This window comes from Chelonia mydas, chromosome 2, assembly GCF_015237465.2.
Source record: "Chelonia mydas isolate rCheMyd1 chromosome 2, rCheMyd1.pri.v2, whole genome shotgun sequence".
Classification (NCBI taxonomy): domain Eukaryota; kingdom Metazoa; phylum Chordata; order Testudines; family Cheloniidae; genus Chelonia; species Chelonia mydas.
The window spans coordinates 168,389,110-168,401,708 of NC_057850.1; the positions used below are offsets into that span (position 1 = coordinate 168,389,110).

The 12,599-nt window shown below is 46.0% G+C and overlaps 1 protein-coding gene across 9 annotated transcripts in view; it reads left to right on the forward strand.

Annotated features, from left to right (window-relative positions):
• The window catches only part of TPK1 (thiamin pyrophosphokinase 1), a 491,137-nt gene that overhangs the window by 174,854 nt on the left and 303,684 nt on the right, over positions 1-12,599 (forward strand). The window contains exon 1 of one of the 9 annotated variants that reach the window (XM_043540510.1): positions 11,137-11,218. The exons of the other annotated variants lie outside the window; for them this stretch is intronic. Within the exon in view, the coding sequence (XP_043396445.1) occupies positions 11,146-11,218 (73 nt within the window). The 5' untranslated portion in view covers positions 11,137-11,145. Of the gene's footprint in view, positions 1-11,136; positions 11,219-12,599 lie in introns of those variants that run through there. 9 annotated transcript variants of the gene reach the window in all.

Genomic DNA, 12,599 nt, shown 5'->3' on the forward strand with positions numbered 1-12,599 from the left:
TTAATTCACAATTTTCTTTTTTTATCTGCATCCCATTTTCTGTTCTCCTATTTCTGTGCTTCATTCCTCTTGCTTTTATTATTTACTTGTCCTCTGTGTTTCCCTCTTTTTCTCTAAGCCTTCACGCACTCATTGTGTGCCTGGGGTGCAGTCCCATACTCTGAAACTAACTGAGAATATGAATGCTGAATGTGATCTGAAAGGAGTAATTACTTATTTTGGCATCCCTGGAGGATGTATTTGTTAAGTAAAGACTGGGGGTGGGAGGGAAATCTATACAAGAAGTGAACAAATGATTCTAATGTACCCCATTAAAGCATTTCAAAATATACTATGGGGAAAAATTATACATTGGCTGAGGGATTGAATTTACTCTAGTAAGTCCTTTTCATCTCTAGTTGGATGTAGTAGTCTTTCTTTTACATGTTTAAGTTTCCAAGCAACTTTCAGACTGAGATCTTTCCATTTGAAAGGCAGGCTATCTTGGATTATTTTTCAGCAAGGTGCCACTTGAGTTGGATTTGTTCAGGAATTCATGCACTGTGGTATTCCAGTCTCCTCCTAAGAAAATTGGAATATCTGATTTTTGTTTCAAAATTTCAGTGAAAGGAAGTTGCCATTTAGGGTTACAGATGGATTCCAGAATAAGATTCTTGTTGGGAAAGATATTATGTAGTGATAAGGAGAACCAGACATTTTACTCTGGTCCTGGGGATACCATAGTTAATATATTTCATGCTGCTAAATGTTAATGAGGGACCAAAAATGACCAGATTTACTAAGTGCAAGCCATGTTTAATCCAATGTCAGAAAACAAAATCAAATCAATTGATCAGCCAAAAATGTTTAAAAACAAATCATAACTGTGTCTGAAATCAGAGTACTCATCTTACATTTTCTTTATTTTGGGTTAGACTGTAAGTTTACTTTGTGACCAGAGTGAAGAATAGCATCTCTGACACTTCAGGATCTGTCTATACAAACTGTATGCATTCTGGTTGATATTATGAATGGGGGTGCCTACCAGAAAAATTTCATATAGTACACACAACTGAACCCCCTCATGTCCACTCCTCAGAGCTCCCCACTGCCCCTCTCCTGACTCGCTGTCCCATGCAGGCACTCACTGCAGCTCTCCGTGCTTGTAGCCGGTCTATAGGCCATCACTGAGCAAGTCCTGTGGGCAGAGCAGGGGGGACACGGGCTGTTCGAAATGCGGAGAAGCCAGGCAGGTGTCTGGGAGGGAGCTCTGGTGGATGAGCTGACCCCACAGCAGTGGCAAGGAGGAGCAGCACTGGTTGCCCAACTGCCGACTCAAATTTGGCCCAGCAGTCCTTCATCATGGCAGTGGGGACAAAACTGAATGAGTGGTATTACAACTTGGTGCAGGGGGCTGCAGCGTTAAGAACGTAAGAATGGCCTTACTGTGTCAGACCAATGGTCCATCTAGCCCAGTATCCTGTCTTCTGACAGTGGCCAGTGCCAGATGTTTCAGAGGGAGTGAATAGAACAGGGCAGTTATCAAGTGATCTGTCCCCTGTTATCCAGTCCCAGCATCTGGCAGTCAGAGGCTTAGGGACTCCCAGAGCATGGGGTTGCATACCTGCCCATCTTAGCTAACAGCCATTGATGGACCTATTCTTCATGAAAAGAATCAGTGGGCCAAACCTGAGTGGGCAGTCGGGTGGCCTGCCCAGCCCTCACCCCAATTCCAACAGGCTGAAATCTGGGCACCCTTGGCAGTGGTAAACACTGTGCAAATAGCTGTGGGTGCCACTGATTATAAAGTCTTACTATGAAATCTGCTGTATCCCAAATGCCTCTCTGTATGTATCTTTGTTAGACTGCAAAGTCCATTTTGAATGGGGAGAGGGGGCTAGTTGCCTTCTTTAGTTGTCCTTTCAACTCTGTGTTGGAAGAAAATTCCAACAATGGTAGGGGACACAGGCCTCACAATAGAGGGTTGTTGAATTTAAGGGTTTGCCCATTGAAATATAACTGCTATAGACAATAGACTGGCTCCCAGCCAGGCAGACTGGCTTAGCAGGGAGAGGTCACCTTGACAACAAAGTCACCTAGCTGGGGTTTATGCTCACCTGGGGAGGCCAAGCGGGACATCATCTGACAGAGGGGCTAAAAGTTATAAAAAGGGAGGAGCTGATCTATGGGGGGTCTTTGGCCATTTGATCTCCAGCTGAAGAGGAGAGAGAAGCAACCCAGCATGTAGATGTAACGCTGACAGACCCTGGTCATTGGCGCGTGGAATCGAACCTGGGACCTCAGTGCATGAGCCTCTACCGCATGAGCTAAAAGCCAACTGGCTGCTAGCTAAGGCTCTAGAGCAGACTCATTTTATCTATCTCTCTCTAAGTGGTCTCAGTGCCACTAGATGGGACAGAACACCACACCCAGAAGGTGTGTGGGTTACATAGGAGCCTTCATGAGGCTGGGGCTCTGCCTGCTTTCCTGAGCCGATATTCCCCCTCCTGCCCCCTACAAGGAGTCCTGAGGGTAGGGTAAGCTAGTATGGGGCATTGCCCTTAGGGTGTTTTCTAACTTATTTGTGCTCTCTTGTGCTTTATATGATTGTGTTAGACTCTGGGCAAAGTGTGTGGTAAATGGTTTACAATTACCACAAACCTCCAGAGGGAGTTAAACTGTAAACCAGAAGACTCATACATTGGGGAGAGGGCTTGTTTAAGCATGGGGGAGTCTGAAATATCAACACTGAGCCAAGGGGCTAAGCAACTGGACCGCAGGTGCCAGCTCTTGGGGTGGGGTTGTATACAAAGGATTTGTACCTCACAAGTGTGTTTAGGGACCCCAAAGACCAGAGCAGCGTCTGGACCCCATTCAGGCCCTGGCAGACTTAAAACACCCAGGGATGTAGAGGCTTGGATTTCCCTCATGGCAGTCTGGTGGGTGGATCTGTGACAGCATCTAGGCGCACTGTCCTAGGAGCACACTAGGGAAGAAATTGTGATGCTCACTTCAGCGGGAAAGTACTCTGCTACCAGTCTATTATAGTAGCAGATTATTTTCCTCTCCATGCTGTCTCAGCTCTGCTGGTCAACATATTCAAGTGTGGAATCAAAGCCTGCCCATTCACCATGTCTGACTGACCCCTCCCCACACATCATGGTGATGGGAATTGTGGGCTTGGAATAGCTGCTCTCCCCCACCTGTGCTGAGTCCAGCCTCACAAGTAGCTCATTAGGGTTGCCAACTCTGACTGAAGCTATTCCAGGAGATTTTTTTTCCCAACATGACATAATGTCATTTTCTTAAAATATCCTATTAAAATCTTCTGGATTGCTTTCAGTAGTCACCGGGAGATTGATGCCAATTCCTGGAGACTCCAGGCCAATCCTGGAGGGTTGGCAGCCGTATAGCTCATGCAGGGAGTAAGAAGGTGCTGAACTTCCCCTGAGTGGGTGCATAGACAATCTTGCCTTTCACGAATATTCTTTCATAAATGCTGTCAATGTTGAGAGTTTATTTTTTCCATTAAGGATGAAGTTAGTTTGCTTTTAAAGTTTGCTTGATGGAAATCCCGAATGGCAATTAAAATCACAGATAGTGGGAGCATTCCATCATACTTGTAGCTGTTTGTCTTCATTGTGTCAGAAATCAATGATGCTGCTATGGAAAACCACATGAAATGAAGAAATAAAGTCAGTCAAAACCTAAAGTCAGTGCATGTTACACTGAATTATTAAACAATCTAATTTTAAAACTTCACAAATACCATCATCACTGAAACATCTCCATTTCATCTGCAAAATCGGATAATAGATGTAGAAGAAAACCCAGCAACACACACTTTCAGTAGTTTTAACTTTAAGTTGTGATTTTATGTACGTTTTCTTTCCAAGTTCAAGAGAGACAGGTAAACAAGACCCCTGTAGACAAGTTGTGGTGAAGCAGATATAAAGTCTTAGAGTATCGGCAGGATATATTTAAGAAATCAGTGGAAGGAGAGTGGTATTTGAAGTGCTGCTTAATAGAGAAAAACACTATAAATGCAGGAGTAAAGGCAATCCTGGCATTAACAGGTGCAATGCCCCTTCAGAGGTAACCAGGTTCTAGTAACTATTGATTCCCATCCTGTGGCCTGTGGATCACTAGTGACCCATGACGGACTTGCTGCTGTTCTGCAGACACCTGACTGATGATGCTAGCTTTCCTCCTTGTTTCCTGTTCCTAAATCACAGTAAAGCCATCTAAAAATATCTACCGCACAAATAGAATTTGCTCTGCTTTGCTCTGGGTCAAGCATTTTCAGGATGCTGTTTTGCCGTAGAGCAGTCATTCCCAAACTTGTTCCGCTGCTTGTGCAGGAAAAGCCCCTGGCGGGCCGGGCCGGTTTGTTTACGTGCCGCGTCTGCAGGTTCGGCCGATCGCGGCTCCCACTGGCCGCGGTTCGCCGCTGCAGGCCAATGGGGGCTGCGGAAAGCGATGCGGGCTGAGGGATGTACCAGCCGCCGCTTCCCGCAGCCCCCATTGGCCTGGAGCAGTGAACCGCGGCCAGTGGGAGCCGTGATCGGCTGAACCTGCGGACACAGCAAGTAAACAAACTGGCCCAGCCCTGCCGGGGCTTTCCCTGAACAAGCGGCATCCCAAGTTTGGGAAACACTGCCCAAGAGCCTTGTGGTGGCTCCCATAGTCTTCACGAGGGATCATGGCTGTGTGGCCACGTGTCCTGCTTGCCACCTGCCAGTGGAGGAAGCCTCAGTGAAATTTGTTGTCCTTGTTTATCCTCTCCTTTTCACTGTGGGTGGGTGGAAGGATGGGTGATGTCTGTCCTAAAAGGGGGATTAATATAAAGAAAAATTACATGAGCCAATAATGTTACGTTCAACTATCTCTTCCATTTTGCCCAAGAATGACATTTGTTAGCAGAGAACTCAGTGAAAACCCTGAAACCAGAAAAAGAAAAACACTTTTCCCCTGAATGAATGTTCACTTGACTTTTGATTTTCAGATATCCTAATTTAAACTGTTTTGTTTGGTTTTTTTTTTTTTTTTACTCTTTAAAGAGTTCTTTCACCTGTTTGTTTAAGGTCAATGTCCCTTTGCAAAACCCCATAAAAGGGAGATTTTGATTGTATCTTGTAGATTGCCTTTATACAGCACAAACCAGCACTCTAGCATCAGGGCTGCTGCTAAATGTTATTGCTGCAGGTAGCAGCTCCCCCTAGCTGGTTGCTAAGCTTTTGAAGCCCAGTATAACCCCTCCTCACAGAAACCTCTCTTTCTCAGATACCATGAAATATCCCTTTGGGCTTGTCTGTATGAATATTTTGTTCACAGTGGCGGCAACCTGGGGTGTAATTCTACCCCACACTAGCATGTTGTGCCTAGCTGTCCATCTGGACCCTGCTGTTGTACATTAACAGTTCCTTAGTGCACTTTGATTTAGTTCCTTTTCAAAGCGGAGTAGGTAAGTGCACTGTAGAACCATTAGTGTATGTCAGCAGGGTCCACATGAACAATTACTGCCTGGTAGGCTAGTGCAGTGCTGGGTAGATTTCCAAGCTCTCTAAAACTAATGTGCAGGTAGACAGACCTTCCTCAAATGCAAATTCAGAACAGAGAACTCTGATTAGAAAGGGATGGACGAAGGGGAAGAGAAAAAAATGGTAAGACTTGCAGACTGGGGGCTTCCTTCACAGAAGGGCAATTTACAAGATGCCACCAAAATCCCCCTTTCTCCTGGATGTGTGCTTGTCTGAAATGCAATCAGCTCTTCTTGGTAATGTCCTACGATAACTGCAAGCAGGCTGACTGAAGATTGAACAGAACTGCTAGGCCAGTAACATTGAAGAGTATCAGAGCATGGCATTCTGTGTAGCCCACCATGTGTGTCAAACTATTGGCTTATATACAACACTGCACTGTTGTTTATTCAGATGTGTGCTACCTTGGGTTTGTTGCCCAAGCCCTAAAAGCCCAGAGGAACAGATGTACTGCCTTCAGCTCAAGGAATGTGATGTGGACAATCAATTCCCTAATAGATCAAGTTCCTTGGGATCATACAGACATGCGTGTACTAGCTCTCATTGAGCCAGCATGCTAAAAATAGTAGTGTAGCTGCAGTTGAGCTAGCTGGGCCGAGTACAAACCAGCCTAAACCCTGTGGGTATGTACTGTCCAGGGCTAGCTCACACCAGCTTGTTGCTGAACATGTGACCAGGGCTGCACTACTATATTTAGCATGCTAGCACAATGAGAGCTAGCATCAGTCTGTCTAACCAAGCAAGGAATCATACCCCCTAACTTCAACTAGTGTGAGGGGGCAAGACCAGATGGCTGTAGGAAAGTAGGGGGAGACAGATATATTAGCCCCAGGCTAAACCAATCCCTGTTACCATGGTAAGCAAATGGCAGTTGCTCCAGGTCATTTAAGACACCTGGGGCCAATTAAGATCCTTCCAGAAACCAGGGAAAACAGCTAGGTTGATTGGGACACCTGAAGCCAATCAGGGGCTGGTTGAAACTAGTGAAAAGCCTCCCAGTTAGTCATGGGGGTGTGTGTGTGTCAGGAGCTGTGGGAGGAAGCTGCTGGAAAAACTGAGCAGTACAAACCCTCTCAGGCATAAGGAAGGAGGCCTTGAAGTAGATGTTGAGGAAGTGGCCCAGGGAATTGTACTCAATCTGTTTCCAAAAAGTCAGCCACCAATACCTGCTGCTATTAGGCTCCCTGGGCTGGAGCCCAGAGTAGCGGCTGGGCCTGGGTTCCTCCTCCCTGGTTGATCACAGACTAGGAGATAACAGAGACTGTGCGAGGGAGGGTAGCTTCTCCTCACCTCCCTTGTTGGCTTATGATGAAAATAGCTCAGTAGGCTGTGACTCTTGTCTCTAGAGAGAGAAGGGCTACGTGGAGGGTCACAGTGAGCCTCTGAGGCTAGTGTAATCTGCCAGGAAATGTGGGACCCACTGAGACAAGGTTGGAGCTTTGTCACACTAGGCATGTTATACTTGTGATCTGCATTGATTTCCAGTTAGTTTCTGGTCACAATTCAAGATGAGTGGGGGTGTTTTTTGGTTTTTTTTTTTTTTTTTTTTAATCCTATTAAAGCACCGAGTAGTTTGGGACTTAGGGTCTGACCGGGCAATGTGCTTAATATTTGGTACTTGATTAGTCCCGTTTACTTCAGTGGAACAATCTCTGCCTAAAGTTAGGTATGTCCTTGAGTATGTTGCTGAGCTGGCTTAACAGGACTAAGATGTTTGACTTTGAAAGGATAATTGGCAAAGGAGGATTTCGTGACTCATATAAATAGAGATGAAAGGGTCGGTAGTGATGCAGTAGACAATGTTTTTTGGTAAACATTTTAGTGAGAAAATTTCAATTTTTTGACCAGGTCTGTTCATAACTATTTTTTACTCTTTATGCACAATGAGTGGTGCCTAGGCACATCTTAAAATATAAATGAATATGATGACGTGATGAAATTGAATAAGTATTTTATTTTTATGTGCACTATCAGCTTTCATCTTTGGAGTCCCTTCCGCTTCACAAATTTTAGTAGATGGCAGAATTTTGCCTTTGACAGGGCCTTAAAACATCTCCTAGAGCTAAAATTGTGTGTGAGAGAGGTGTGGTCTTGTTTGTGTTTTTGTTGTTGTGGGTTTTTTGGCTGAGATTTTTCAGCTTTTGGCCAATATCTTTGGTTTTTCAGCTGAAAACTCAAAACTGTCTATGGAAAACATCAACAAAAACATTTTTCCATTTTTATCAAATTTTCCTGCGGGGAACCAGCTCTCATTTGTAATGATGTAAGTGGTGTTTTGGCTGACCTCCCGGAACACCATAGTAGTTCATTGATTCAGTATTGACTCTGAGGGAAAAATGCAATTTACTAAATCAGTAAAAAACTGCAGTATCCTGGCTTTTCTTTCATGGTCTCCCATTTAACTACTTGACCAATCCTGCCCGTGCTTGGCTTGTGAGTTCTAAAGAGTTCACAACTGCAGGAGGAATTCAGTAGTTTTGCAAGAGAATCCAGAATTGCCTCACCGGAAGTACATTGTTGTCTTTTTCTCTAGGCACCAGCACAGCATATAGAAGTGGACCTTCAACTACAGTACTTATGACATATCCTTGACAGATGTGATTTGATTTTAATTGTTCATCTGAATGATGTTCCTACAAAACATCTGCAACTGATAAGACTTTTTTTCTTTTTGCACTTGTAGAATTTAAAAATAGCAACCATTTTGTTTGGAACACTTTTTAAAAACAAAACTTGTTCAGAGGCTGAAATGGCGTATGCAAAGTTGTAAATGAAATAGCAGTCATAACTATAGGCTCAATCCTGTGTAGTGCTGAGCGCTCCTCTGTGATGTTGCTCTCATCTCCCACTGACTTATAACAGGTTTCAGAATAACAGCCGTGTTAGTCTGTATTCACAAAAAGAAAAGGAGTACTTGTGGCACCTTAGAGACTAACCAATTTATTTGAGCATAAGCTGTCGTGAGCTGTAGCTCACGAAAGCTTATGCTCAAATAAATTGGTTAGTCTCTAAGGTGCCACAAGTACTCCTTTTCTTTTTGACTTATAACAGCGTGAATGCACGCTTGTAACTGCTGGTTAGGAAAGAATCTTGTTAATTTTGTTGATATCACCACGTAACCTGAGCACAGATGGTATGCTTAATCATGGTTCTTTCAAGGCCTGTGCAGCACTGAAAATATAGGGATAAATGTTGTACAATTAAATATCAGTGACAAGACTAGACATTTTTACTTGTAGATGAATTAGCTTAAAATATACATACTTTAAATGGTCAAAAGTAAGCATTATAGTTACATTAATGTCTCACTGCAGAGCAGAAAATTACATGGATTTACAGTATGGGGTGGATTTGCATGGAGAGCTGGAGCAAAAGAAATCCATGGATTCTGTGACTGTAGTCTCATAACTTCTGTAGAACTAAGCAAAAATGTGCAGAAAACATAAATTCACAATTCTATGGACTTCCATTGCTCCTGAGCACTAGTATTACTTTAATGATGAGGCAAAGAACTTGTTAGTCATATGTTGCAGCAAACAATCAAAGCAATTTTGTGCATTTCTACCATATAGTTTTAAATATAAATGTTACATTTTCAAGTCACTAATTAGGTAGGGGTTGTCTTACTTGTAGGTTAATTATGGTAACCAGTTTATCAAATCAATAAATGAATGGGGGAGATAGATGTGAACAGCTATGCCTGGGAAAAAGATGGCAAGAGCAAGTTGTGGGGCAATATGAGGAAGTGGGATAAACTCTCATAATTGGGAAAGTTAATTGTTTAATTTCAACATCCCTAAAAGGCCCTTCTTGTAAGAGAATTGAATACATAGTATTGCAATTACAAAACATGATTGCTGTTAAGTTTGTCTTCCTGAGCTGGTTGTGGTTAGGAAAACATGTTCTCTTTACCTTATGTGCCTTTATCTTATCTATTTTTTGCTGTTCAGAGCGTCACAGTTGAACATGCTGTACAGCATCTTTTCCCACGTGAATGTGCAATATTATTGAACACCCAATGTTATGATCTGTAGGTTGCTTGCCTTTCTCCTGTAAGGTGTATGACTTTGTCTTGGTTGCAGGTGGTTTCATTTGCCCTATGGTTCTGCTGCCTGCCATGGTCACAGAATGTTCATGTATTTTACACCTTAGGATATAATGCCTCCTAATGACTTGCAATTTTGTTCTTTTTAGTAGCCAGAAGTGTCTGTAGCAAACTCGCTGAAGACTGTAGAACTGGCCTCCAGATTTCCATTATAAAGCAGTATAGAGTCAGTCTCTGGAGCAGTAGTTCTCAAGCTGTTTATCATTGTGGGCCGCAGACTAAGAACCAGAACACCTCTCCCTCCCCCCCACAAACTCCTCAACAGTCCCCTATGCCTAGCGCCACCACACAGAGCAAGGCCAGGAGTGCTGGGCTGGGACCTGGACTCTCGTGTGGACTGGGCAGCTGGACCCTGCAGCAGGGACAAATGCCAGTCCCCTGCATGGGTGGGCAGACTGCAGGACAGACTTCCGTGTGGGGGGGGCTAGATCCCAGGACAGCCCCCCCATGTGGGGCTGGCAGCTGGTGCCTGACCCTGAAACCCCACAGCATGGGGGTGGGGAGCAGGACCCTGCAGTGCGGGGCCAGGCAGCTGGACCCTGGGACCCCCTAATGAGTCAGTCTCTGGAGCAGTGGTTCTTAATCTGTTTATGTGCAGGCCATAACGATTTACACAGGCCGCAGGCTGAGAACCACAGCGCCGTCCCCAAGCCCCTCAACAATCTCCTATGCCTAGTGTCCCCACCTGGAGTGGGGCCCGGAGCAGAGCCCTGGGTGCTGGGCCGGGTAGCTGGGACCCAGATGTCAATGTGGGACTGGACAGCTGGACCCTGCAGGGGGGCTGGACCATGGGTCAGCCCCCCAACCCTGAAACCTCACTACATGGGGCTGGGTGGCAGGACCCTGGGACCTGTGCTGTGTGGGGCTGGGCAGCTGGAAGATGGACCCTGGGACCCCTACTGCACAGGGCCACGTGGCTGGACCCTGGGACCTCCACCCGTGTGAGGCTGGACGGACAGCCCCTGGACCCCTGCATGTTACTGTGCAGCCACACCTGATCCCTGGAGTGGAGCCCCACCTAAAACCTGGGGGTATTGCAGCACCCCAGCAAACTCTAGATCCCAGCGCTCCCCCACCCCCTCACTGCCCAGAGCACCCCCACAAACCTATCCACAAACCCACTCTCCTGGCCCCTGCCCCCCGTGGCATGCACCAGCCCCTTGCGGGCAGGAGCGCTCCTGCAGGCTCTTATTCTCTCTCCCCCTCAGCCAGCCCTGCCCGCTGCCTCACCAGCATGGCAAATTTTGAAATTTTTTTAGCACATAGCTGGGCTGCAGCTGTATGCCAATTGGGCCGCATGCAGCCCGTGGGCCACAGGTTGAGAACTGCTGCTCTGGAGTGTTTTATGAGAACTGAGCTTTTGCATTAAATCTGGAAGGCCATGCACTGGTAGAGTTGAGGAACGCTTACCGCAATGAGTGTTTCAAACTTTCAGGTCCTAATCTTGAGGAATGATGATAAGCATCTGCAATTCCAATAAATTCAGTAAACAGTGCAGATGTTGGGATCCAGCCCTCAGTGATGTGCATGCCCATTAACAGTAAAACAAAGAGGGATTTTAAAGGTCTCAGCGCAGATTCATCTCTAAATTCATGTAAGTAATTGAAATTACACCAGGGAAGAATTTCACCCACAAAGAAAGTGGCAATTGTGATAACTATTAACTAAGGCTATGTCTAAACTACAGACTGTTGACAAAACTTATGTCACTCAAGGGTGTGAATATTCTGCACCCCCTTTTCCCCCAAGCAACATAAGCTTCTCTCACTGACATAGCTTCTGCGGGTCGTGGACGTGGTTTTGTGTGCTAATGGGAGAACTCTCTCCCATCAGCATAGAGTAGGGGTGGCCAACCTGAGCCTGAGAAGTAGCCAGAATTTACCAGTGTACATTGCCAAAGAGCCACAATACGTCAGCAGCCCTGTATCAGCTCCCACACCCTGCTCCCAGTGTCTCCCACCTGCTGGTCAGCGCCTCCTTCCCCCACCTCCTGATCAGCTGTTTTGTGGTGTGCAGGAGGCTCTGGAGGGGGGAGGAGCAAGGGCACAGCAGGCTCAGGGGAGGGGGCGGGAAGAAGTGACATGGGGACACGCTCTGTGGCAGAGCCCGGGGTTCAGCAGTGAGCACCCCTCAGCACATTGGAAAGTTGGCGCCTGTAGCTCCAGCCCCAGAATTGGTGCCTATACAAGGAGCCGCATATTAACTTCTGAAGAGCCCCATGTGGCTCCGGAGCCACAGGTTGCCACCTCTGGCATGGAGCGTCTTCACTAGGCTAGCTGTGCCACTGCAGCACTGTACATATAGACATGGCCTAAGACAAGGTGGGTGAGGTAACATCTTTTATTAGATCTACTTCTGGTGGTGAGAGAGACAAGCTTTTGAGCTTACACAGAGCTCTTCTTCAGCTCTGGGAAAGATACTCCAAGCATCACTGCTAAATGGGAGGTGGAACAGATTGTTTAGCATAAATAGTTAGCACATACTCATGCGTGCACAGGCTGAAATTGTGGAAAAGCAGCATCACTTGCCCCATAACCTCAGCCGTGCAGAACACAATGCCATCCACAGCCTCCGAAACAACTCTGATGACATAATCAAAAAGGCTGACAAAGGAGGTGCTGTCATCATCATGAATAGGTCAGAATGTGAACAAGAGGCTGCTAGGCAGCTCTCCAACACCACATTCTACAAGCCATTACCCTCTGATCCCACTGAGTAGTTACCAAAAGAAACTACACCATCTGCTCAAGAAACTCCCTGAAAAAGCACAAGAACAAATCCGCACAGACACCCCCCTAGATCCCCAACCAGGGGTATTCTATCTGCTACCCAAGATCCATAAACCTGGAAATCCTGGACGCCCCATCATCTCAGGCATTGGCATCCTGACAGCAGGATTGTCTGGCTATGCAGACGCCCTCCTCAGGCCCTACGCTACCAGCACTCCCAGCTATCTTCGAGACACCACTGACTTC